Raw genomic sequence first — 27,803 nt, 5'->3', positions numbered from 1 at the left:
AAAATAGGGTGGAGGGTTAAGAAAAAGGGAAATATTAGAGAGGGAATAGTTTCTAGAGGTGAAAATATGTCCTGAACCTCAAAGATAGGGAGAAGATTAAAAGAAATAGGAGCACAATTTACACAAGGAAAACAAAACTTCTTAAAGAAAACAACTCTAGCACCCCAACTGCCTCAGGGGGAAAAAAAAAAACTCTGAAAATTTTAAGGGGAAGAAGGAATTGGGGAAGGATTAAGTATCTGAGGCCAGATTAGGCCAGATTGTTAAAGTCAGATTGGCCTTATTCAAAGCCAGAGCTCTCTTCACTGCATCACCTACCCTTGAGAATATAAGAAATTCTCAACAATGCAATGACTATCTCCTGAAGAATAATGATAAAACATGTTACCTCCTAACAGGAAATGTTATACATAAGTTACAGAGATATATACTTCTGGACATGGCCACTTTGAAGATTTATTTCATTATACTTGTCAGGTTTTTTTTCTTTGTTTTAAAATTTTTCCTCCGTTTTTAATAGGAGGGAATGCTTTAGAAAGATGTACGAAGAGGATAGTTCCTTTAAGTATTGACAGAAGTTTACACATATAGACACTTTCTCTCTTCCCCTCTGCCTTTTCCTCTTTCCCCTCCCCCCCAACAATGCATTTTTATAAAATGTGTATAATGCATAGATTGCATTTTATGAATGTGTGTATAAAAGCAAGTGAGAGATCCCCAGTTCATTTAGAATTCTTCGAATTCTGCTTAATATAAAGAATTGTTCTATGTATGAGTTCACTATAATTAAAAGATAGACACAGATAGATTGATATCACTGAATGTAATTGGCCTAAGAGCTAGAGATACTTGGCTCCGGTAACCTAGACCAAAGCTTCCTAAACTATGGATCATGACCCCAGATGGAGTCAAGTAACTGATTATAGGGATCCTACCAAATGTTTGATTTACACACCTACATACCCAGAGCCAGGTCAAAATTTCTCAGGCAAAAAAAAATTGGTTAAAGTGGGAAAAAAAGAAAAAAGCCCAGATCTAAACCAATTACTCAGTCAAACACTCAATCGCTTCAGACTCTAATGTTGAAGAGAAGGTACTAATTAACAATGATAGTTTATTCATCTGCAGTTTCCCATCCAAAGATAGCATAAGCCCAAATCTCATGTCCCCAGAATTTTGTTACCTTCTTCCTTAACACCATTTCATACCAGAGAAAATACTTCCTTTACCTATATACTCACTTTAAATGTTAAAAGACTAGTCGCCTAAGCAGACTTGAACACAATACTTTTTCAAAAAAACCTACTGAGAGAAAGAAATTACTGCATGACTTTTTTTTTTTTAAGGCAATTTGCAGTTAAGTGACTGGCTCAGGATCACACGTTAGTAAGAGTCAAGTATCTGAGGCCATATTTGAACTTGACTCTTCCTGACATCATGGCCCATGCTCTATACACTATGCCACTTAATTGTTCCACTTTTTCCTTACTTTAATTCAACTTACCTTCCAGTCCAAAGTAATCAAATGCAATTTGTTCTATATAAGGTCATTACAATACACCCCAATATTAGCTCTATTTACATTGATCAGTTCATTTTCAAATCATAAGTAACTGCTAATCTAATTCACTGGATTCTGGTACTCGACTTCATTCCTAATTTCTCCAAATTATTGAACTTGTTTTTGCTTACAAACAAATAAAGCTTTTTTTTTTTTCCCACTTTGATTTTCTCCAGTAGTTGAATTGCTTTTCTTTATGTCCTTGAATAGTTTACTCTAACTAATGTCCAAATTTTGTTAATCAATTGTCTGTTATTTACCTTCTTTTTCTCCTGATTCTTTCTATAAGAAGCTATTTTTTCTTTTCTTCAGTGAATATATAAGTTATTTCTTGGTCTTATTTGCAACAAAGAATATGGTACAGCAATATCACAGTCAATTACTAACATATGACAGATTCTACTTAGTTTAATCCAACATTTCAATGATGACACAAAAGGTAAAAAAGTGAAGAGTACTAAGCAGGTAGGAAAAATATACTGTTATTATTCTACCTAAAAAATGAACTAAACAAGATTAAAAATCTTCCACAGTGAAAATCCCAAATTAAAGGAGCTTATTTACCACACTTACTCAATTACCAAATAATCATATACAATTTCTTCATGAGCCTATTTCAAAAGATGAAAAAGAAAAAGAAAAGAGGGAGGCAAGTTATACAACTCCAAACCTATAGCATTATGTCACTTATTCTAGTCCTCAGTTCTGAGACCATTTCAAGTTATTTTTTAATCTTAAAGTATGTAAAAACAATTAACTTTAATTTTCCCCACAAAGATATACAAAATATACTTCCATACTATAAACATATTTCAAAGTGATAAAAAAAAAAGAATAAAATTAAGCCAATATAATACAAGAAATGTGGGTAGGTAAGCTTATCTATGTCAAATCTTCATAGAGCGTTGCCAAAAACAATGTTCCTTTACTTATGACAAATTATAAAACTGGGCATACCATTTGATCCAGCAATACCACTACTAGGTCTCTAAATCAAGTGACATTTTTAAAAGGGGGAAATAACTTATTTGTACAAAAATATTTATAACACCTTTTTGTGCAGGCTAAAAATTAAAAATCAAAGAAATGCCTATCAATTAGAGAATGGCTAAACAAACTGTGGTACATGGCAGATTCAGAAAAACTTATAAAGACTTACATGATGCATAATATATGCACATAAATGATGAAAAATGAAGTAAGCAGAACCAGGAGAATATTGTACACAGCAATACTGAAGAATGAGTTAGCTATTCTCAGCAAGACAATGATCCAAGACAATCCCAAAGAATGAATGATAAACAAGAACTGTTTCTGTTTTGATACAGACTGATAACATGCTATTTTTCTTTAATTCAAGTCTTTCATTAAAAAAGGAGTAATATGGAAATATTTTATGTAACTGTATCTGTATAATTTATGTTTGATTGCTAACCATAGAGGAGGGTAAGGAGGTAGAGCATTTAGAATTCAAAACCTTTTTTTAAAAGTGTGGAAAATTTGTTTTAACATGTAATTGGGGATAAAATATTACATATTTCAAAATTTTATATAATTTCCGCATTAAAGAAAAAGATTTTCCTCTTCTGCCAGAGATAAGGGAAAAATACTGCATCCCAGAACACAATGAGATACTTAAGTTAAAATTCCATATTGATAAGTCTGTCTGCCAACCTTATAAGAACAGTGGCATCAGGGCAGCTAAGTGGCACAGTGGATAGAGCACCAGCCCTGAAATAAGGAGGACCCAAGTTCAAATTTGGTCTCAGACACTTAACACTTCCTACCTGTGTGACCTTGGGCAAATTACTTACCCCCAATTGCTTCAGCAAAAACAAACAAAAAAAGAACAGTGGCATCAAAAACATTTGTACTGCACAGCTTACTGCAAATACATTTGTAATGCATGAAATGTTATGCCAATTATACTTACTCAAAGTACATATTTCCCAGTTTTCAATAATATATATTATACTACTCAGAATTGAATGTGGTCCTCCTACAAAATCATTTTAGAATACATACTATTTTCCAAATAAGTCCTTATGAACTGTTGTTTCCTAAAAAAAACTCATTAATATTTTAAAAAGTGACTCCTTTTCAGGGACAGCTCAACTATACTCTATTCCCTCAAGCCAAATATTGTAATAAAACTGCATCTAGTCTTTAGCAGTCTCCATTATACTGAAAATCTGCTACAATATGTTTCTTTAAAAAAAAAAATAATGTAACTACTAGTCCTATGAAACATACTTAATATTTTAGATGTAGTAACAAACATTAACTGTGGCTACTGGAAAAAGTTAGCTCCATATTTGTTTTTTCTTTAAAAAAAAAAAAAAAATTATCGGTATAGAACATCAAAACTTCTTGCCAAGATTCAGGTTTGTATCAAGTTTTCTGAGGCAATGTCACTTAACACAACCCATTCCCACCTATTTGCACACATTTAAATTATCAAAAGACATTGAAAACATCCCAGAACATATATGGCTGAAAACAGCTAATTTTATACTTATATACAAATCAAAGGTAAATATTAAATACACTTAGAAAACACAGAAAGAACAATTAAATACATTTAGACACCTGGATATGTGAATTAAAATGATTCTGTAAAGATAGTGGTTAATATTACAATTTAAAACATACTAAAAGCAAAAGTACTAACCTCTGCTATTTATGTGTACACTTATAAACAAACACATAAGGAAAAAAGATGTTAACTTAATCTAGCTAGTAAGCTATCTTATTTACAGCTAGGAGAAAGCCTTATTAATAGAGAAATAAAGTAATCCTACTTTATTCCCATTACATGGTGTCAATAATAACAACATTCAAATAGAGGGCATAAAGTCTGTTTAGTAAGTTTTTTTCTCTCTTTCTGACTCTATAAAAACAGTTTAAAATGTTTCCTATTATAATTTCGTATCATTACATCTTTCTTCCGTATTTACACAACAAAATACTTCCTTAGAGTTCTTTCCAGTATGATTTGACAAACTTTTTTGAAATACACACAATTCTGTACCTGTCCACAGAAACATGAATTTTTTTGCCTCTGGGAAATCTTATCAGACTGATTGATTAGTTTGGGTTATTTTGTTAATGCTTTACAATTCATAATCCAGCTCAGCACTCCATATGTCCTGCTACCACTCTCTGCCTCACACCAGCCATGTTACTTTGCCAGGTTCAACACTACTTGATGTATACACATTACAATCTTATCCCCACACACACACCCAATAGCAAGAGCAATATGAATCAGTAAGGCGAGCTCGCCAGGATCTAACCCAATCTTGTAGCTCTGGTTCTAACTGAAGTAATCATAGAAAAATTACAAAAACTCATATACAGAACCCTTTCTACACCCCCACCCCCACTTCAGGAACTTCTCCAGCTCTCGAGTCCCCAAGTGGACTAGGAAACCGGGAGAAGGAGGAAGAAAAATCAAGCAGAAGAAAGTAGATCCGACTTTACTCGGGTGGTGGCAAAAAACGACATGGACATTTCCAAGAGTCCAGAATGGGACGGGAGCCGCTCCACTGGCTGCAGTTTCTGCAGCTTTTAGACTTGGAGCGCTTTCCTGCAAATAACCCTTTGCTCACGGGATTCAAGTATTCCTTACCATTTACGGTTACCAGCAAAAAAATTATGGAAAGCTGAAAGTTTTTTAACATCCTGAAACAAAGTTGCTGCAGGTATAAGGAAGATATAGAGAAGTCAATTTTGGATGGGGGTAACATAAAATGAACAACCCCCAAACGATCTGCCTGCTATGTTAAATCTTAAAGCATCCACGACAAAACATTAACACCAAGATCCACTGAACTATATGAACTATCCCACGACACCTTTCTTCTTATACAGCCAACAGACTTTATTTTTTCTTGTAAACCAAAATCTAAGTTATAATATTTCTGCTGTTATTAAAATTTTCTCCTATCAATATTTCATTATTAATTTTTAATTTTTTTATGACTACAATTCCACTTCTGAATCTTTCCATAATAGTTGACTTCAAGTTCTGGCTAGAGAATCACAGGCTCCATAAGCAATGTTCTTTCAAATTTTAATCCTCTAAAAATCCTCCAGCCAAATGTTTCTTACTCTTGGTGTACAGCAAAAACAAAAGAAACATTATGTAATTTGAATACACTTGTGCTGCTCTAATAAACTAATCAAAATATACCAGCTTAAAACAGTTTGGACTTGCTTATAACAGATTTCATAATACTTGCTTACACTTACACACACACACACACACACACACACACACACACACACACAATAAAAGCCTCTTAAATTGTTCTAAGATTTTATCGATGGGCCTTTAAATTGGAGGGAGACTGAAAGATACTACTAATTTTTCCTCTGAAAAGTTAACAGGTCACCTTTTAAAATTCTTCAAATTAATCTCAAAAACGTATGTTCTTAAAGAAAATAACTGGTACCATGTCCAAGATTCTATAAAATCACCCAATGTGAAAATAGTTATTAATAAGCATTACTGTCTTCCACACACATTAACTAAAATCCAGAACACTCTTCATATGCTAATCAAAGACACAAAACATATGATTATTAAATCATACTGCTACAAAGCTGTTTAGTTAAGAGCCCCAAAATTGTATTAAAAAGTTTAAAATGCATATACAATAATCTAGTTTTTAAATCCAATATTAGAAAACATTTTCACATAATTTCATGATATACACAAGAATGTGCTTTTACACATTTATTAAGCATCTACTAATTGCTAGGCACCAAGACTACCAAGAAAGATAGAAGACAATTTTTAAAAAACCATTTTCTACAACTCAACAGCGATGAAACACTTAGATTAAGTTTCCTATAGCAAATTTAAATTCCAAAAACAAAACATTCAAATATTTTCTCAGAAAGCACTATTTATTTTTAACCTGATTTATTTAAAAATCATCCATTAATAGGATAATAAAAATGTTTTTGTTCAATGTTTCAATATCTCATTTCAAAATTTTTCCTTCATTTCTGTTTATCTGCATTTATCTAAAATTAAGTATTTTTATGGAAGACAAGCATACTCTTGAACATATTAAAATAATTTATCAGCTGTAGGCAAACCACTCATTTTAAAAAAAGAAACTACTATACCATGGCTTCAAAAACTATATTAAGCACAATGCAATAAAGTACTTAGTGGAAACTTGTACTCTTGTTCAATAGTTACCAATATAAACATCAAGAAAAAAAGAAAAACATCAGGGAAAAAAAAAGAGTAGAAATGAAGAAAAGCCACAGAAGAGATAAAATTTTTTTTTTATTGTTTCACCTTTTGGAAACAGTTTAACACATATTAATATTTTTATCTCTAAGTCTCAAACTCCTCTTATTTTCCATGAGGAATATGAAATATGGAACTTCTCAATTCCATCATCTGCTTAATACTAAGAACCAACATTAATCCTTAATGAGACAGGTAAGAACAAAGCCAAGGCTAAAACTTAAAGGAGTTTCCTATTCTTAGCATTAAAATCTATTAAGTAGGAGAGAATACAGTGGGAATAAGTTTATAGGGGGAAAACTAAATTATATTTAAGAATAAGACATTTCCTCAACAATTTTTCTTCTTCTAATTCTATAATCTATTCAGATAAAAGACTGAGGGGACTTGCTGTAGATCACAACACAGTACTTGCACATTTTTTGTTGTTTACTTGCATTTTGTTATTTCTCTTTTTTTCCCTTTTTGATCTGATTTTTCTTGTGCAGCATGATAAATGTGGAACTATGTATAGAAAAATTGCACATGTTTAATATATATTGAATTGCTTGCTGTACAGGGGAATAGGGTGGGGGGAAGGAAGGGAGAAAACTTGGAATACAGGGTTTTACAAGGGTGAATCTTAAAAGCTGTCTTTGCATATATTTTAAAAAATAAAAGGCTATTATTAATTATAATCTAGTCTATCTTGGTCTCCTAAAAAGTAAAGGGGAAAAACTTTTTTCGACTGGCAAGTCATATTTAAAATATTCTTTTGAGTTTGTCAAGATAAATTGTAGGACCAACAAGGAAATACTACATGTCAAGTGATTTATGGAAGGTGACAATTCAGAAATTAAATGCTGTATTTATCATAAATAATAAAATTTATCATTGAAATACTATTTTGCCTTCCTAGGAAAAGAACTGATTTACTCAAATTTTATATACTAAACTGATTCTATAATGCTACTTCTAATTTTAAAAATTTATTATCAATATCAATTATCATCCCGGAAAGGTACCAACTGACAACAGTGATCTTTTAAGTAAATAACTGGCAAAATGACTATAAAGTGGACTAGGGCAAATAAAAGAAGACTTATGTTTACAATTCCTACATACCTCTTGGACCAGTTTTTTTTAAATGCAATTTAAATTTCAGAATGTGTTTTACAAACCCAGTATAGTAAGAAAGTCAGCTAAGTGGCTCTGGATAGAACACCGGGAAAGTGGAAAGTGAGAGAAGACCAAAACTCAAATCCAGCCTAAGCCCCTCCTATGCTCTTACACTAGGCAAGTCACTTGATTAACTTCTGATTTGCCTTAATCCCAACAGAGAAGGAAATTGCAAGCCACTCTAATATCTTCCCCACATAGGATTGTGAAGAATCATACAGGACAAAATAATAATAGTATTAAAGGAAAATATTTAATCATACAAGCCAATATGAAATTCAAGTTTTTATAAAGTTATCACTTGCATACATGGCAGCATTTTGCTACTGCCAAGCACTATGTGATACTTGTCACAGTTTAACACTGCTGCCAGGAGAAAAATTCCCCTTCAAGAATGAAGCCCAGATAATGCTAATTAAGTTGTTCCTAACTATTTCAGAGAAAATCAGGGAGAAGGAAGGAAAGAGAGGACCAAAGAATGAAAAGCGATTTTAAAGAAAAAGAAACTGAAGAGAATAAGGGAATATAGTAAAGACATACAAGCAAGAAAAAAAAAAAAATAGGAGCGAAGACAATAGAGAAAGAATCTTTCCTAAAATTTCCTAAAATTATTCATTATGAAAGAAAAGTATCCCTCCCCCACCATCTATAATTCTTTATGGACTGCATTTTTTTCCCCTCAAAAGTCTCTGTCACATACACCAAAAAAAACCTTTGTGAAAAGAATGCCAAGTTTGCACCTGAAAATGTTGATTTGATTCAATTTAGGTATGCAGAATAGAGACTAAACTGTGATTTTACTGATACAAGGAACTCTGTTGAAAATTCACTCTATCAAGGCTGCACTTCCTTTGCTTTATATGGTCTAGAAGAGTCATAAAACTGGTAAGCAATGGAGAAAATACCTGAACCCAAGGTCTTTACTCACTTTTGATTTTTGGATTTTAACAAAGATTGCTAACTATTTGGTTTCTTCCAACCAATGCTCAAGAACAATAGAAATGTACTAAGGAAAATCCTTTAAGCTTTCTCTTTTAAAAGTTATGTGTGTATATAAACATAAACAATACAGTTGAGTTTAGAAGAAAAGCAGAAAACTAGGAAATTTTTTTATATTCAAAGGCACTGATAAAGGCCTCACGTCTAAAGAGAAATGACTCAAATTCATAAGAATATAAGCCATTCTCTAACTGATAAATGGTCAAAAGATATGAACAATTTTCAGAAGGTATTAAAGTCCTTTCTAGTCATATGAAAAAAATGCTCTAAATCATTATTCATTAGAGAAATATAAATTAAGATAACTCTGAGGTACCACTTCACACCTCTCAGGTTAACTAAGATGACAGGAAAAGATAATGAATATTGGAGGGGATGTGGGAAAACTGGAACATTAATAAATTATGGGTGGATTGGTGAGCTAATTAAACTATTCTGAAGAGCAATTTGGAACTTTACATCACTTTTGATCCAGCAGTGTTTCTACTGGGCCTGTATCCCAAAGAGAGCATAAAAAAGAGAAAAGGATCTACATGTAAAAGAATGTTTGTAGCAGCCCTTTTTGTAGTGGCAAGGAAATGAAAGCTGAGTGGATGCCCATCAGTTGGAAAATGGTTAAATAAATTATGGTATATGAATGAAATGGAATATCTTTGTGATCAATATCAAATGTTCAATAGGATGATTTCATTAAGGCCTGGACAGATTTGCATGAACTGATGCTAAGTGAAGTGAGTAGAACCAAGAGAACATTATACACAACAAGAAGATTATGTGGTGATCATCTCTGATCAACTTGCCAATTCCAATAGACTTGTGTTACAGAGAGCCATCCAGAGAGGACCATGGGAACTGAATAGATCACAATACACTTTTTTTTTAATTGTTATTTGCTTATTTTTTCCTCATTTTTTTTTCTCTTTTTAATCTGATTTTTCTTGTACAATGTGATAAATATGGAAATGTTTGCAAGCACTGCATGTTTAACCTATATTGGATTGATTATTTCTGGGGGAGGGAGGCAAGAGAGGGAGAAAAATTTGGAACATGAGGTTTTACAGGAGTGAATTTGGAAATTATCATTGCATGTATTTTGAAAATAAAAAGCTATTATTAAAATAATTTTTTATTACTTTATATTGACACTCGTTTCTGTAAGAAAATAAAAAAAAATAAAAATAAATTTAAAAAAAGATAATTTTTTTAAATTAAAGTTATGAGCAAAAATATAAATCTTAATTTAGAACCTAAATGTATTTACTGTACTTATTGCCAAGATGAGTTTTGAGAATACAAGGCTGACTCCTTAGCTTTGATGAGGCATGGTACCCACCGATGGTAACATAAGTGGGAATGTCTCAAATCAAGTACTGATTAAGGATGGATCCCTCAATCAAGATTAGTTAACAACTATTACAATATCAGCTGGAAGAGGTACTTACAATTTTGAAAACAAAATAGAATGGAGAAATTACTTAGTCTTAACTTTTTTTTTTTTTTGTTACAGGTTAAGAAAATGGTTCTAACTCTACAGTCACAATAACTATGAATTATTCACTCCTGTCCACTCCCATGACTTCAAACACCTCACTACAAATAGAGGCCTCTCAAATCTTTTTATCTTCAATTTTGTTCCTAATCTCCAATCCAACACTTCAACTGTTTGGTCATCTCCAACCTAACCATGCCCAAAACTAATTTCACTTTGCCCCCAAAACCTGCCCCTCCACTTAAGTATGTATTTCAAAATGCCGATTTCCATGACTTATTAAAATTATAATGGCAACATTATTTACCCTCTCTTCCAGAATTAAAACCAATCAACTATGAATATTCCTACTCTTTTACCATTCTATCCAATCAGTTGCTTAGTTCTATCAAGTTGGCCTTCATGATTTCTCCTACAATCTTTCCTTAATACTTTTATCATATGTATTCTGATGGAAGTGGATCTCTTCGATAAAGAGAGCTAATTCAGTTTCAATTGATCAAAGATGGACAGAAGCAGCTACACCCAAAGAAAGAACACTGGGAAATGAATATAAACTGCTTGTATTTTTGTTTTTCTTCCCGGGTTATTTATACCTTTTGAATTCAATTCTCCCTGTGCAACAAGAAAACTGTTCGGTTCTGCACACATATATTGTATCTAGGATATACTGTAACCTATTCAACATGTAAAGGACTGCTTGCCATCTGGGGGAGGGGGTGGAGGGAGGAAGGGGAAAAATCAGAACAGAAGTGAATGCAAGGGATAATGCTGTAAAAAATTACCCTGGCATGGGTTCTATCAATAAAAAGTTATTTAAAAAAAAAAAAAAAAAACTTTTATCATAAACCTTTGGGTTTCTTCTACTCTGGACTACCAAAGGCATTCGTTTGTCTCAAAGTGCCACTCAAATTTAAAATGATTATCTCCATCATAATTTAGTCATTTTTACAAATCCTAGAGGCAGACCATGCTTCTGATTTCGACATTATTTTCACTTATTCCATCCAAGTCTTTTCTACATATTATTACTTCCCATATGCTACTTCCAAACTAGAAGGAAAAATCTCAGAAATTAAGTTGTTGTTATCTTCATGATTTAAAGAAGATGTGAAAAGTACATTTACATCAAGAAAAATGTGTAAATTACATATCCAAAGTAGATGTTGCTTCTGTTACCCATTCAGGAAAAAAAAAAAAAAAAGGATTTGTAACAGGGGTAAAATAGGATAAGAAATGAAAATTTGTCTGAAGTCAGATCATCACAATGAGATGGCAGTTGTCTGAACTAGAGAATTAAAGGTTTCTCTTACACAATACCAACTCCAGATGAGGAGCAGTGGTCTCTCAAAAAGTGGGTAAGGGTTTAAAAAAGGTCTTTATTTATAGATTCCCACCATCTTAGAGGATTCTTCCTCACTAGCCTGTGTTGTGAGTTAGGAGATACAGCATACCTCACCCAAAGGAGTTTCCTGGCTCTACATGAAGTCCAAATTTCCCCTCTGAAATGTCATGAAACAGTCCTACATATTATGAAAAGATTTTCTCAACAAAAAATCTTGTCCATGGAAGAAAATGACATACTTATGTAATCCTAATGCTTGAAGAATTTAATTTTTAAATATACTCTCTTAAAAATCAGAAGTCTTCCCAAAAATGTAGGTAATAAAAAAGTATGCATACATACTGTATATACATATACACATATTATATGTGTATAGTTAATCCTATCCTATTATCAATAGTTTCTATCAACTAATACCTGATAGTGTTGGACAGGCAGTTAAATGTTTTTTAACTTCACACAGTAAATGCTCAATCTATATAATGTGATATCTCAAATCAGACATTTATAATGAAATGTGCTAAAACATATTTCAACATAAAAAAATATATTATTTTCAAACTGAATGAATACCTATTTTTCCTTCCGTAAAATCCGTTCTTTTCATTGCTTCCAATTTTCCTCCAACCCAAATATTAATATTAAATATTGTTTAAACATAAATATAAACAGGAAAACTAGGTGGCATAGTGAATAGAGAGCTGGGCCTGGAATCATGAACTCTTCTTCTTGAGTACTTAACTGCTATGTGACCCTGAGTGATCCTGTTTTTTTTTTCTCATCTGTATAATGAGCTGGAGAAGGAAATGGCTAATTCTACAATCTATCTTTACCAAGAAAAACCTAAATGAGAGTCTCCTGAAGAGTTGGACACAACAGAAAAACAAGTGAACATACATGCTAGGCACTAATGTATGTTAATGTGTTTAAAAATAATTTTTGAAAAACTGGCAAAACAATCTCATCAATATTAAAAATGAAAACGTTACAAAAAATAAACGTACAAAGAAGAAGAGTAACAAAATATATTTTATTACTTAACCTATATACATAAGTCATTTAAGTATCTTCCTACCTTTTGTCCCCAATCTGTAAAACAAGAAAAACAACTTTAAAAACCACCTTATAGGGTAGTTACAAAGAAAGCACTTTTGCAAACTTTGGAGCATTATATAAATGGGAATTACTTATAATAATACCACTGATGGAGAACAGTAGAGTCAGAACTAGAACTCTTGTCTCCAAGAGATTTTAGTGTTTCATTTTTTGGGTAGGGGGAGGTAGAGGGGTTGTTGTTTTGTTGTTTTTTTTTTTTTTTTTTTTTTTTGGGGGGTGACTTCTTCCAACTGCAGTGGAAGGGGGGGGGAGGGGCACCTTGCTCTCTTAGGGTTGAAATATCCAATTCTATCAATCTATGAGTGTTAACTTGCCATAACCAAAATCGAAAATCTCTATCCAACTAAGTGTATTTAATAGTCTTTAAAGTGCACAGCAAAATAAATAAATAAATAAATGATGGGTGCATGGTTAAATAACATCTTTAAAAAAAAACTCTGATTTCTTCTTAAAATAAGACAGTATTAATCGTGTAAGAAAGTATATTTTTGTCAATTTGAGTTTATCCCCTCCCCCCCTTTTTGGGTTTATAACATGAATTTTATAGTATGGGTTTAGGGATAGTACACATTAATATCAAAGTTAAAGCTATTTTAAAATAGATTTAATCAAAATAGAAAAACAGGAAAACTATACTACGTCAGACATATTAATCAATATTGTTTTAGACTATTCCAAATAACTAGATATATAATAAGCATAAGTTTGGAATATTGTTGTGGTGTAGGAAATTTTATTTACAAAAATGTGGAAAGACTTGGACTTATAAAAATGTTGTATACTTTCAAGATATAGAACGAACAAGCATAGTATGGCCTTACATAGATATATGTATGTGTGTGTATGTGTGTTGGGGAGGAGGGGTGTTATGTGTTATCTGAGCTATCAATTTGCTTTTTACAAGTTAACTTAAATTGCCTTAACAAAAGACACCTAGTTTCTTCAATCCCCTTTACTTTCCAATATTTCACATTCTTTATCTACTGCACACATCCTTTAAATGTTACTAGAATTTCCCCATTTTAAGTTTAAAAAAACAAAAAAAAAAGGATCTCTTAAATTAAAAACTCTTTTTAAAAATATCAGTTTCACTTATCAATTGAAGCACTTTTTAACCTTAAACTGGACAAAACCTAGACTTTGCACAGCTCTCTTCAACTGCAGCTCTGTTCAGTCCCAACTCTGTGAACAAGATGAGTTTCCTAAAATAAGCTGATCATCAGAAATTGTCTTAAACACACTCAACACCTTCACACCTCCCCACCTCCCTTAGCTTTTGACTACAAGGATGAGAATGGAGCACTCAACTCCACCTAAAACCTGACTAAAGAGCAGACAGAACACCTAGATTTTACAGCTTACTTCACTTGGCATCTGCAGTACTGTTTGGTCTCAAATTCCATGGAATGAATATATAACCTGAGGTCTGCCCTCCCCACCCTGCCCCTCAAACTCCGTTTTATTTTCCTCTTTTGTGTTACCTTTCCCTCATGAGATTTTAAGCTCCTTGGAGGAAGGAACTGTTTTCTTCTTATTTGTATGCTCAGCTCTTAGCACTTATAAAACTTAAATATTTACTAAATGAAATATAAAAGTTAGCTATGTAATCATCAGTAAACTAAAGGATTTTCATTAGCATCTTCTCTCCTTCAAAAAGATTTTTAATATCTGGAATGATAGCAGAATGATAAGAACACAGTTGAACTTTATCCCTCAGGCCCAGAAGATTTGCCACTCTATCAACAAACAGGAATCTTTTCTACTTAACCCGTTGCTTTCACTGGATCTTTACTCCCCCAGTTGAATATGTCAACAATCTACACAGATGCAGAAAAACCACTGGAAATGGCTAGGATGGTTGGCATTTATACTAAGAGGAGACTCAAAATAACATCACTATGTTGGAGTCACAATTTAGTGTGTCAGGTTGTGCTTGATCAAACAAACACAAGAATACGTGCTTAGAAAGCTCTACCATAGGGTCAGACACAAATAGACCATATGAACATCTGAAATGGAGACATCTCTAAATTTGCACATCTCATATTTCTTTTGAGCTACTGCAGTTCATATTTTGAATCCTCTCATGTTCTACTGTGTATATGGCGATTTTGTTCATAGAACACAAGGCTACCTTTGATGCAGGCACACTATGCTAGTAGTCCTGTGCCAGCACCTCTCATGTCTCACAATCAATTCCAAAATTCTTCAGAGACCCTGAGAGTGTGCTTGTATCATTTTTTCTGACTAGCATGGGAACACTTGCCCTGAATGAGCTCTCTATAAAATATGTCTTTTAAGCAATCCTATGTTTGGCATTGAAACAACATGGCTAGGCCATGAGAGTTTCATACTCTGCAATAGTCTGAATGTTTGGCAGTTCAGCTCAAGACCTCTCTCAATGTCCAGTATTTTTTCTCACCAAGATTCTTTAGAATCTTCTAAAGATAATTCAAATGGAAGCAAGTTTCCTGGCATGGCATTGTTATACTGCCCAGGTTTCATAGGCATACAACCATGAACGCAGTACAACAGCTCTGTAGACTTTCAGTTTGATAGACAGTCTTAATAGCATTATCTTCCTATATGTTCCTTCCAAGCCTCCCAAAAACTAGATAACTAGCAATCTAGGTGTCAACCTCATCAACTGACGTGGATATCCCTGGAAAGTATCCTGTCAAGATAAGTGAACTTACACACAACATTCAAAAAACTGATGGCATAGTGCTGGGTTGATAGAGAATCTGTTTTCTTGGTGTTAATTATCAGGTCAAAATTTGTACAAGAAACAGAAAACTAATCCATATTCTGTTGCATTTCTACCTCAGAGACTGTGGAGTACACAATCATCTGTGTACAAAATGTCAGGCACCAATTCAACCTCCTCTTTAATCTTAGCTTTTCAAATTAAATAATTTACCATCAGTGTGATAGCTGACTTTAATGCCATTTTTGTCCTCATTGAAGGTATCTGACAACATCACTCAAACAACCTATTAAAAACATAGGAATATTACCTAACACTGTATACCAAGATAAAGTCAAAATTGATTTGTAACAGACATAAAGTGATATTATAAAAAAATCAGAAGAACATGGGATAGTTTACCTTTCAGATCTGTTGGAAAAGGAAGGGATTTGTGGCCAAAGAAGACCTGAAGTTTATCACTGAACACAAAATAGATGATTTTGATTATATATTAAGTTAAAAAGGTTTTGTACACACAAAACTAATGCAGACAAGATTATAAGGGAAGGAATAAACTGGGAAAATATTTTTATATTCAAAGATTCTGATAAAGGCCTCATTTCTAAAATAGAAAATTGACTCAAATTTATAAGAATTCAAGACATTTTCCAATTGATAAATGGTCAAAGGATATGACAATTTTCAGATAAAGAAATTGAAACTATTTCTAATCATATAAAAAGATGATCAGAGAAATGCAAATTAAGACAACTGAGGTTCCACTACATCTCTCACAAATTGGCCAAGATGCCAGGAAAAGATAATGATTAATGTTGCAGGGATGTGGGAAAACTAATACATTGTTAGTGGAGTTGTGAATTGATTCTACCATTCTGAAGAGCAATTTGGAACTGTGCCCAAAAGTTTTTCAAACTGTACATACCCATTGATCCAGCAGTGTTTCTAATGAGCCCGTATCCCAAAGAGATCTTAAAGGAAAGTGACCCACATGTGCAAAAATATTTGTGGCAGCCCTTTTTTTAGTGGCCAGAAACTGGAAACTGAGGGGATGCCCATCAGTTGGAGAATGATTGAATAAGTTATGGTATATGAATGTTGTGGAGTATTATTGTTCCATAAGAAATGATCAGTGTACTGGGCTTATACCCCAAAGAGATACTAAAGAAGGGAAAGGGACCTGTATGTGCCAAAATGCTTGTGGCAGCCCTGTTTGTAGTGGCTAGAAGCTGGAAAATGAATGGATGCCCATCAATTGGAGAATGGTTGAGTAAATTGTGGTATATGAACGTTATGGAATATTATTGTTCTGTAAGGAATGACCAGCAGGATGAATACAGAGAGGCCTGGCGAGACTTACATGAAGTGATGCTAAGTGAAATGAGCAGAACCAGGAGATCATTATATACCTCTTTGAGGATGTATTCTGATGGAAGTGGATCTCTTCGATAAAGAGAGCTAATTCAGTTTCAATTAATCAAGGATGGACCGAAGCAGCTACACCCAAAGAAAGAACACTGGGAAATGAATATATACTGCCTGCGTTTTTTGTTTTTCTTCCTAGGTTATTTTTACCTTCTGAATCCAATTCTTCCTGTGCAACAAGAAAACTGTTCGGTTCTGCACACATATATTGTATCTAGGTTATACTGTAACCTATTTAACATGTAAAGGACTGCTTGCCATCTGGGGGAGGGGGTGGAGGGAGGGAAAAAATCGGAACAGAAATGAGTGCAAGGAATAATGCTGTAAAAAATTACCCTGGCATGGGTTCTGTCAATAAAAAGTTATTAAAAAAAAAAAAGAAAGAAAGAAATGATCAGCAGGATGATTTTAGAGACACCTGGAGAGACTTACATGGACTGATGCCAAGTAAAGTAAGCAGAACCAGGAGATCATTGTACACTGCAATAACAAGATTGTATGATGATCAATTCTGATGGACATAGGTCTTTACAACAATGAGAGGACTGAGGTCAATCCCAATGATCTTGTTATGAAGAGCCATATACACCCAGAGAAGACTGTAGGAGGTGAGTGTGGATCACAACATAGCATTCTCATTCTTTTTATTGTTTGTTTGCATTTTATTTTCCTTCTTATTTTCTTTCCTTTTTGATATGATTTTTTTTGTGCAGCAAGATACAGAAATAATGTATGCATATATTGGATTTAATATATATTTTTAAATATGTTTAACATATATTGGATTACTTGCCATCTAGGGGAAGGAATGGGGGGAAAAGAGGGACCTTATTGGAACACAAAGTTTTACAAGGGTCAGTGTTGAAAAATTATCCATGGATAGGTTTTGAAAATAAAAGTTTTAGTTAATTTTTTTTAAAATGTGAATAAAGTCTTACTTCATTCCACTGGAAAATAGGAAAGCATAAGAACTTCAGCCATTATTCAGAACCTATGCAGGTGACATGTCATCACGAAAATGACATACAATCTTGATGAAATTCTCTAGACAACCAAATTTTGCTACGACAGTATGACAGACCTCAATCAGGTCAATGAATGTTTTGTACAGGTCCCTGTTCTCCTCCTGACATTTTTCCTCGAGTTGTCAAGCAGCAACACCATATCAAAAGTTCCTTAGCCCTTTGTGGAGTCACATGGCCTGTCAAGGAAATGATTATCTTCCAGGTGAAGGAATCAGTCTTAAAAAGGACTGTGGCCAAGAATCTGGCTGGCAATGACTAAGAGCAAGATCTTCAATGACCCTGTTTCCTGCCAAATTGTTACATGCCAACTATTTCCTTTTCCATTTCACTTTCCCCTTACATGAAAGCATGGGTTCTGCACTTTTAAGTAACATTTCTGCAGGACAACTACATAATAAAGACTATTATTTAAACAACTTTTAAAATAAAACTCAGAATTCTATTTCTTAGAATACTAATAGATTAATACTATACTAATAAAATAATATTAATAGAAAATTACTTCTATTGTTTTTCACATGTGAATTGTAATAAAAAGCAAGTCTAAAAGGTAATTTAGGGACATGTCTTCTTATTTCCACACCCCCCCCCCTTTTATTTAGGCACATCCATGTAATAAAATGTTTGGTTTGGTTTTAGTTTCTATTCCTACTATTTATCACATAAACCCCTAAGTCAAAGTATTTCATTGATACTGATGAGAAATTTGGGTCTCAAAGAGATAACTGCCCAAGGCTGCAGAACTGTTAAGCAGTAAAATTAGTCCAGATCCAAGGTCTTCAGGCAATGCCATCATTCTTTGCACTACACCTTGATACTACTCAGTACTCCTCCCTACTGATTAATTTGATCACACACACACACACACACACACACACACACACACACACACACACTACTTAAAAATCAGAAAAACAAGGTTCTGATCCAGCTTTGCCAGTTACCAGCTGAGGCTCTTTGGCCCAAAATAAATAAATAAATAAATGAGAACCAATTAACCTTGCTGCAATCACTTTTCTCATGTGTAAAGTTTGCAAAGCATTTAACATCATGCCATTATATAAATGCTATCATTGTTGTTATTAAATTTCCCCCAATCTTGAAAATTTGACCCTGCCTATACTTTCAAACAATAATCTTTTCCTACTTTCATAGCCAATCACCAAGATGATAAATGACAACGCTCTTTTTCCCGGTTCTTATTCCCACATCTCAATTGTTCTCCTTTTCAAAGCTGCCCTTGTTTTTTTTTAACTACTCAATCCAATGACGTATCCTAGTTCTCATCCTATTTAGACTTTGTGCAACTTTTGATGCTGTTGACCACAGCCCTATGGCCTGTCTCATTCACTGCTATACTTCTGGGCTATTTCTTTCTTCTTACCCATTTCGTCATTTCTCAATCTCCCTTGCTCATCATTAATCTCTCACCTCCCAATGTATGTGTGTCCCTCAAGATTCTATTCTGGGCTTTCTACATTTTCTCTTTTTAATCTCATTAGTCCCCATAGATTTAATTATCATCTGTCTGCAGATAACACCCAGATACACACACATACACACACACACACACACACACGTTATAACAAATATATTATACATATATATTATTATATATGTATGTGTGTGTGTGTGTGTGTGTGTGTGTGTGTGTGTATTCATATATCCAGTCCTAATCTCTCCCCAACTTCAGTCTCAAAATCCCTAGTGCAGCAGAAAATGTCCACTTGGATATTTCACTGAAATCATGTCAAAAATGGCAAGTATCCCTTCAACTCCATGGTAAACTTGCTGCTCTTCCAAAGTGCTCTATTTCTACACAGGATGCTACATTCAACTTTAAAGATCCTGTAATCTGAAGTTTGTCCAGAAATACATTAGCTATGATTTTGTTTCCATGATGTGGTGGGAAAAAACACTACACATAAAAAAATGAAAGATCAGGATTTTAAGTCACCATTCTCTGTTACTATATCTTTTTTGTTACCTTGCTTCTGAATAGCAGTTTCTTATCATACAAGATAAACTGCAAAAGCTCTTCTAGTTCTAACAGATATGTATCCTATGAATGCCTATCAATTCTCGTTTTTTTTTTCCTCTCCCTGTCCCTTCTCTCTTAAGAACATCACCATTTTGTCATCCTGGTTTTTAATCTAAAGTCTTCTTTGACTGTTTACATACTCTGCCATTCTAGTTCATACCTTCATTATACCTAGACTGTTTTAATAGCCTCCTAATTGGTTCCCCTGCCTCCAGTCTCTCCCTTCCCTCGTATTTATTTCCCTTCCCCTATTACCTAAAGGCCAAAATACATCCATCTGCTGCCTCAATTCCCCTCCCCTCCCACAAAAAAACCCAACATCACATTTAGGTTTAACCTTTGTTTAAAAAAAAAAAAGAAAGAAAGAAAAGCAACAAATCTTTCAAAGTTTCCTACTACATTTAGAGGAAGACTCTAAACCCCCTCACCTAGTTTGACTCAATCTATTCTTCCAAACATTTAATATGTGCCAGTTCAACCACTTTATGGTCAAAAAAGATATACTACTTAACCCAACTCCTACTTGTAATCGTTTACACAAGCTTCTATCACACCTCAAAATGACCCCTCACTTCTGCCTCTCAGAACCCTTGTCCTTTAAGGAGCACTTTATGTTACATCTGTGAAGTCTTATTCAACTCTCATGTTCCCTATCAGTAGTGCTTTCTGCCTCCACAAATCAAATGCATTTTTATATTTTTTATGCAACTGTATATACTTATGCACCGCCTATTCTCGTGTCTTGTATATACTAGACATTTAAAATTTGAACTAAACAATTAATTCACAGTAGCCATGTACTCATTATCCTGAAAAAGTTTTTAAACTACATAGGGTCTCAAAAATTACCTCAATTTACTCCACAATCAACAATCTACATGCATATTTGACCATAATGATAATTAACTTTAAGTCAATATATCCTGAGTACCCTGGAGAAAAGTAGCATCTTCAGAAATAAAAATAGCTACTTCATCAAAATGAAATTGCTTTCTTAACCTTATCACTCTTTCAGGGAACTTGAAAATCTTAGGAAAGCTATTAGCTTTCCATCTTTTTTTTTTTTTTAACATAAATAACTAGACTAATATTACTAACAGTTTTCTCTCTCCAGTTTAAAATGTCTCTCTGATATCACCTCTAAAAACAAGTCTGATTCTGCTTTCCGCTAACACAAGATCATCATAAAGTCAAACCAAAAGATAACATGTAAGTAAAGTACTTTCACGGAACTTTAAAGCATCATATAAATATTAGCTGCTGTTATTATTTCATCATAGGTTTTGTATTAATGTTGCCAGGAATCCTAGTAGGAAACATGACATAACTAAAATAATAGAGGAAAATAGGGATTCAAAGAAAAACTATAGTGAGGCACCTGAATCCATTTTTTTTTGCAGGGATGGAGGAAATTGGATAACGGTATCCCTACTTTCAGATTTTTATAATATGTAGATTAGTTTTGCTGAAATGTTTTTTCTTTTCCTATTTTTATTTTTGCTTAATAGGAAGACTTTGGAAGATTCTGAGATACTCTAGGAAACAATTTAACAATATGGTATCAAAGTTTTAATAATTAAATTTATAGCAATCCAAGTAAAATAAAATAATTTTAAAAAAAGAAAACAAAGTGATTTTGAAGGAAAATGAGGAGAATAAGGAGAAAGAGAATTAAATAAGATACAAAAAGAATTGTGGAAGTTAAGGATGTCTACATATGTCCCATTAAAACCAGAAATCAAATTCAGTCCAGAGGTCTGAGAGACATTGCATTAGAGCAGAAAAGAGTAAATAGTACCTGTAGTTTTTTAGTAATTAAAATCTGGTCTTAGGGGAAAAAAAAGCTTTAAGAAGACTAGAAGACAAGTAAAAGGTTCAGAGGATACAGTGCTCAATGTAGAGTTAAGAAGTCCTTTAGATACACACTAATGGGAGTATGTAACCCTAGCCAAGTCACTTAATCTTTCTACCTCAATTTCATTATTTGTAAAATGGAGATATTAGTTAGGTGCTTCCCAAGGTTGTTTTGAGGATTAGATGGGATGATGTTTATCAAATGCTTTATAACCTTAAAGCATTGCATAAAGCTTTTAGTAACCATAAAACAAAACAAAACAAAACAAAACAAAAAAAAAACTCCTTTGAGTAACAATTATGAATGGATTTTTAATGGATTTGAACTATCCTAGCAGAGAAAATTTCATCAAAGTCTATGTTTTAATCTATTAATGAGAGCAAGAAGTAGCAGTGTCCTGTCCCTGAATCCAAATACTGACTTCTGGACTGACATCTCAATATTAACAAGCATCTGGATAGAGAAAAGCTTTTGGAATTTTACAACTCCAATATTATTTGAAAAAGGACTCCTACAACTTTTCTGGTCTTTATTTCAATTTTGAGTTGGTCTATTGGCATACACTATCCCAATATACTTCATACCAAAACATGTTTTCTAACCAAATTGAAACATAGTTTACATATATTTAACAAGGTACATAAAAAGCTATGCACAGAGCTAAAGAAGCAAACTACAACAAAATCAGTTATTTCACCTTATGAGTTACTTTTCAACAGTGTCAAGTTCATCATGATATCAAGTTTCCTAAATTTTCATGCAATTAAAGAAATAAGACAAAGATAAGAAAACTACCTTGAAAGCACCTTCTCAAGAAATGTAGGGTAGATGGAGCTTTTGTGGTATTGCCTAATAAATGATGTGATGACCAGTGACATCTTTGCTACTACCACAAATATAAATAGTTCAATAAAACTTCCCTTTACTTTCTCTCCTCCTTTACAGATTCAAGGGAGGTACATTCACAAAACTATATATTCCTTTCCCCCTATATTCTCTGGATAGTATTATCAGGAGTCAGTTTCCAAGTTATTTTCTACAATAATAATTCTCAAGGTGGTTCTCTAATAGCAGTGATTCTCTTCCCACAAGATAAGAGCTTCAGGTTATCAGCAAGTTCTTTATGAAGGGTCGGGAGAAGTTCTTCACTGTTCCTCAAAACAACCTTATTAGCTTGGTAGATACTGTGGAAATTGTCCTTGTTACCTAACTAGTGTCATAAAATTTAGACTGTGGACTTCTTAGTGACATTGTATTTAAAAAAAAAAAGGGGGGGGGGGGAAGAGGGGAGGACTCTCTTAACTCAGAAAAAATATATAATTTTCCAAAAGGTTCCTTTGTCCAATAACAGTATTACTGGGACTTAACCAGTATTTGTCAACTACTCCAGATTTCCATACTAATTAATCTGAATTACTAACTAGTGTATTTAAAATGCACACAAAATTAAGCTTTTGCCATTCCACAAGTTATCTCAACAAGGTAAGCCTAATACTACTTAAAAAAAAAAAAAACAACTCTGTCCTAAGATTAATAAACCTAATTCAAAGTCCTTGACTATAATAAGCATAATTTGACACAATTACAGTAAATACCACACCAGCAATTAGATTGCCTGGGGATTTTTTAAAAATGGTATCACACACACACACACACACACACACACACACACACACACACACCCCTAAATAGCTAAAACACAAACACACAAACACACACACAAATAGCTAATAAGAGAAAATAAGTGCTGAAACATTTCCTTATCTCCTTTAAATCCATAAGGCAAACATACACTGCCTCCCAAATTTGTTTTTCACCAAAATAGTTTAAAGTTAATATTAGACTTTAGAGAAATTTAATTTGAAATGCAAAATGTCCCTGAAGATATTCTCACAGGGACAATAAGATTTTAAAGCATTTTATTCCATTTCATCTTACTATTTTTTGATAGTTTAGACATTTCACATCAAGACTTTTTTAGCTATTAAAGGTCTAATTCATATTTAGCACTTGGTTTCACTTTCAAGTACTATTCAATTACATCTTTCCTCAAGAAAAATACAAATGAAAATCAAACATACAAACAACAACAAAAATCTTGATACTAGAGAATTTTTGTATTGGTTTCCATTGACAGAAATAATTAAAAAAGGTTTTAATCCTGCTTCAAGACCAAGGTAGACTATTCAAACTAAAAATAAAAAAAATAAAAAATCCAACCCATCCACTACTCAAAAAGAAGAAAAAATGTAATACTCTTAGAATCTCTTAGAGTCTCACATCTTTTTGAGCTATAAAAAATATTTAGCCAAATATTTTAAAAGTTTAAAGAAACCAGTCTCATTCATTCTTTACTAAGAAATGCTGTACAGATTTACAAATGGAATATTAAATTTCCTTTCAGTGTGAAAATTTTTCAAAATGTTTTGAATCATTGAAATATAAGTATTTTAAGGTTCTGAACAATGTCCCAAATGAGTTTTAAAACCTTTTTATAACTAATTTTTTTTCTCCTTTCACAAAATAATGTGATTTAGAAATTAATATACTAAGAATGATTAATGTTTTTAATCCTTTCACTCAGTTCATTTAAAGGATGTTTTAATGTAGTATGTTCACTTCAGTACCTTAAATAAGATGACTAAAAATATCAAGTTAATTGTATAAGTAACTTAAGAATGTTTAAAAGATACCTAAATAAGTGTGCCCATCAGAAGTAATATCCAGTAAGATGACCAACATACACTTTAAAAAATAGACATATGATTTAATGTGGCTCAAACCATGTTGCTTTTAAAACACACAAAATAAAGTTTTAAAAAATTTTAAACAGTAAATCAACTTTGAAAAGTGTGCTATTTCCTTACTTTTAAATTATTTTATTAAAAAACTAAGCACAACCCATAACAGTAACTGAAATGGTACATTATGTCACATAACAGAGAGTATATATATGATGCAAGAAAACTTTCCTGATTTTGTCTTAAATGAACCTTCTAAAGATATATAATTTCCTCCTTCATTAGAGATGCAATGATGATGAACATTGATGCAATCAATCAACAAGCATTTATTAAGTGCCTACTACATGCCATTTTAGAACCTCATACTATGAATTTTACAAAATCTCAAAACAAAAGGAGCCCATAGAGTCAAAGATTATGCTACATCATGCTATACCATCCAATAAATTTTTTACATTAAAACATGAGCATGTAGAAAATAATATGACAATTAACTAAAACAAATAACAAAATACCTGGACATTAACTAGTTTTCATGATTCTCCCCACCAAGCTGGGCAGTCACCAAAGCACAGAAGAGGAATAACTCTCAAGTTCGTAGCACTTTTATACTATATATTAACAAGTATTGTTGTCAATGACTCCCTAACTTAAAGAAGGGTGATCATAAGCTGCCGTAGAACTTCAAAGTAGAATTTTATAGCCAGTTACCAATGTTTTGTATTACCAGTTTATATAACCAAAAATAAAAATTCCTAGACCAGTAACACTTAAATGTTTACGTATTTCGATACTAATTCTGTTAAATATCACATCTATACTATGACAACAGTGACTCCCCACGATTATTACTTGTACGTTAGAGCAAAAATGTGGCACTACGTTTCACCTTTTAAGTTCTACCATGAATATTTGGAAGAAAAAGGAGAACAGAGGAGATAAAAGTGACTTCCTAAAATAAAAAAGGTAAAAGGCAGTACTAAAAATGGGGGAGGGAGGGAAAAGAGTTAGGAAAATCAATAGTTAATAAAGCAAAATATCGCCTCAGCTTTCAGTCCCTCTTACCCACTAGCGAGTGCCACGAGGACCACCTGGTTAAGGCATTTTGACAGCCAGGAGTATGCAGAAGGTGGACTGCCCAGCAATTCACAACAAATTATGCACCAACACTTCCTGTACTTTTGTGATTGTATTTCAACCAATATTTAGTTGGCCGAGACATCTTAAAAAAGAAGCTTCCCCAAGACAAGTCCTAAGAAAACAGCCCAGAAAAATCACAACTGCAGAAAGCAAGTGTCCTGGAGAAAGCAGGGGACACAACTAGGGGCCTTATTTGGCAGAGAAAGGTGCACAGCGTTCCAGAGTGGGGGTGGGGAAGGAGAAAAAAAAAAGAGTTTAAAATCAGGAAGAAGGGGGAATTGAAAGGGGGGCTGATTAAGACATTAGGGGAATCTCTCCCCACCCCCACTTCCCCCGAGAGGGCGCGGGCGGGGGAGACGGGAAGGGGGGTTGCCTTGAAGGGGGATGGGGCGGGGTAGCCAGGGGCCCGGTGTGGCGAGTGACAGCTCGGGTCCCCGAGCTCGGGGCTGGCAGCCTGCCTGCCTCCCTCACCCCCTCAACTTACTTCTTTCTGGCTCTCTGGAAAGGGGAAGCGCCATCTTTGCGAGGCCGGCCCCGAGGTCTTTTGTCTGCGGCTGCGGGGCTCGGGGCCGCCGGGGCTCCGGGCTCCTCAGGGGGCGGCGGCGGCGGCGGCGGCGGCGGCGGCGGCGGCGGCTGGGGCTGCTCCCCGCTCTTGTCCTCTTCCGACGACATCCTAGTCACCAGGAAAGACACATGGATCCTCCTCGTCGTCGTCCTGCTGCTGCTGCTGCTGTTGCTGCTGCTGGGGGGCTCCTCCCGCCGCCGCCGCCGCCTCGGCTGCTCCTGCGACTCCTCCTAGGCTCAGCCTCTCGCATTTCCCGCAGCCCCGAGCGCGGCGGCGGCGGCGGCGGCGGCGGCGGCAGCAGCAGGTACCAGGAGAGGAGGCAACATGGAGCGAGCGAGCGAGCGACCCAGCGACCCACACGCGCGCGCGCGCACACACACACACACACACACACTCACACTCACTCACTCACACACACAACACACACACACACAGACACACTCACGCCCGGAGGCCCCGAGGAGGGGACGGAGCCGAGCGTGGGGGGTTGGGGGGAAAAAGGCGGAGTGAAGGAGGGGGGTCGGTGAGAACAGACAGGGCAACCCCAGCAAAGCGCTGGAGCAGAGCCGGCCCGACGAGGAGGCGGGGGCTGAGGGGGAAGGAGGAGGGGCGGGTGACCCAAGCAGCCCCACAGCGCCCCCCACTCCTGAGCCTCTCGGGGGAGGCTGGGGTAGATAGGGGCGGAGGCGCTCGCCCGGAAGGGACGTCTGGCTCCGAGGTGGCTGCAGCGGCCGCCCGGGGGGCTTCTTCCCTTCCCCTCGAGTTCTCCGACCTCGCTCCTTGTCCGTCCGTCCGAGCCTGCGTCCCTCCCTCGCACCGCGGCCGGGGCACCGAGGGAGCGGCGAAGACCCGGCAGAGCCTCGGCGAAGTTTTGACAGCTGCCGCTCCAGGGGTGGTAGAGCTGGTGCTGCTGGGTCCCGGCCCCCTCTCGTGCCTCTCTCCCTCTGGCTGGTTTGAGGGTCTTTCTGTTGTTGTTGTTGTTTTACTATCACTCCCCCACTCTCCCGGAGCAAAGGAGGAAGTTTGACTGGGTGTGCGTGCGTGTGTGTGTTACACGGGGCTGGAGCGCAATGGCTGCTCCGCTGGCTAACCCTCAAGGCGACACAGCCCTAGCCAACTCTCACTCACACCAACACATACACGCACACACATACTCTACGCCCCTCGTTCTTTCGTTCCCTCCCCCCCACACCCCCCTCAACTCCCCAGGGCCCCCTTCTCCCCGCGTCGGCCCCCTCCCCCCCTTTCCGGCGCCCACCGCCGCCACTCACAGTGCTCCCTCCGCGCCTGCGCCACTCCCCCTCCTCCCTCTGACGCGACGCTGCCGCCACTGACCTCACCCGCTCCCTCCCTCCCTCTCTTCA

The 27,803-nt window shown here is 35.3% G+C and overlaps 1 protein-coding gene across 5 annotated transcripts in view; it reads right to left on the bottom strand.

Moving 5' to 3' along the window:
• Window positions 1–26,644, bottom strand: part of KMT2C (lysine methyltransferase 2C) — a 248,676-nt gene extending 222,032 nt beyond the window's left edge. For all 5 annotated transcript variants that reach the window (XM_052000663.1, XM_052000665.1, XM_052000666.1 and 2 more), the window contains exon 1: window positions 26,359–26,644. In XM_052000663.1, the coding sequence (XP_051856623.1) occupies window positions 26,359–26,546 (188 nt within the window). In that variant the 5' untranslated portion in view covers window positions 26,547–26,644. The remainder of the gene's footprint in view (window positions 1–26,358) is intronic.
• Window positions 26,645–27,803: the final 1,159 nt, after the last annotated feature.

The sequence above is a fragment of the Antechinus flavipes genome, chromosome 5 (assembly GCF_016432865.1).
Source record: "Antechinus flavipes isolate AdamAnt ecotype Samford, QLD, Australia chromosome 5, AdamAnt_v2, whole genome shotgun sequence".
Taxonomy (NCBI): domain Eukaryota; kingdom Metazoa; phylum Chordata; class Mammalia; order Dasyuromorphia; family Dasyuridae; genus Antechinus; species Antechinus flavipes.
This window is presented reverse-complemented; position numbering and strand designations above follow the sequence as displayed.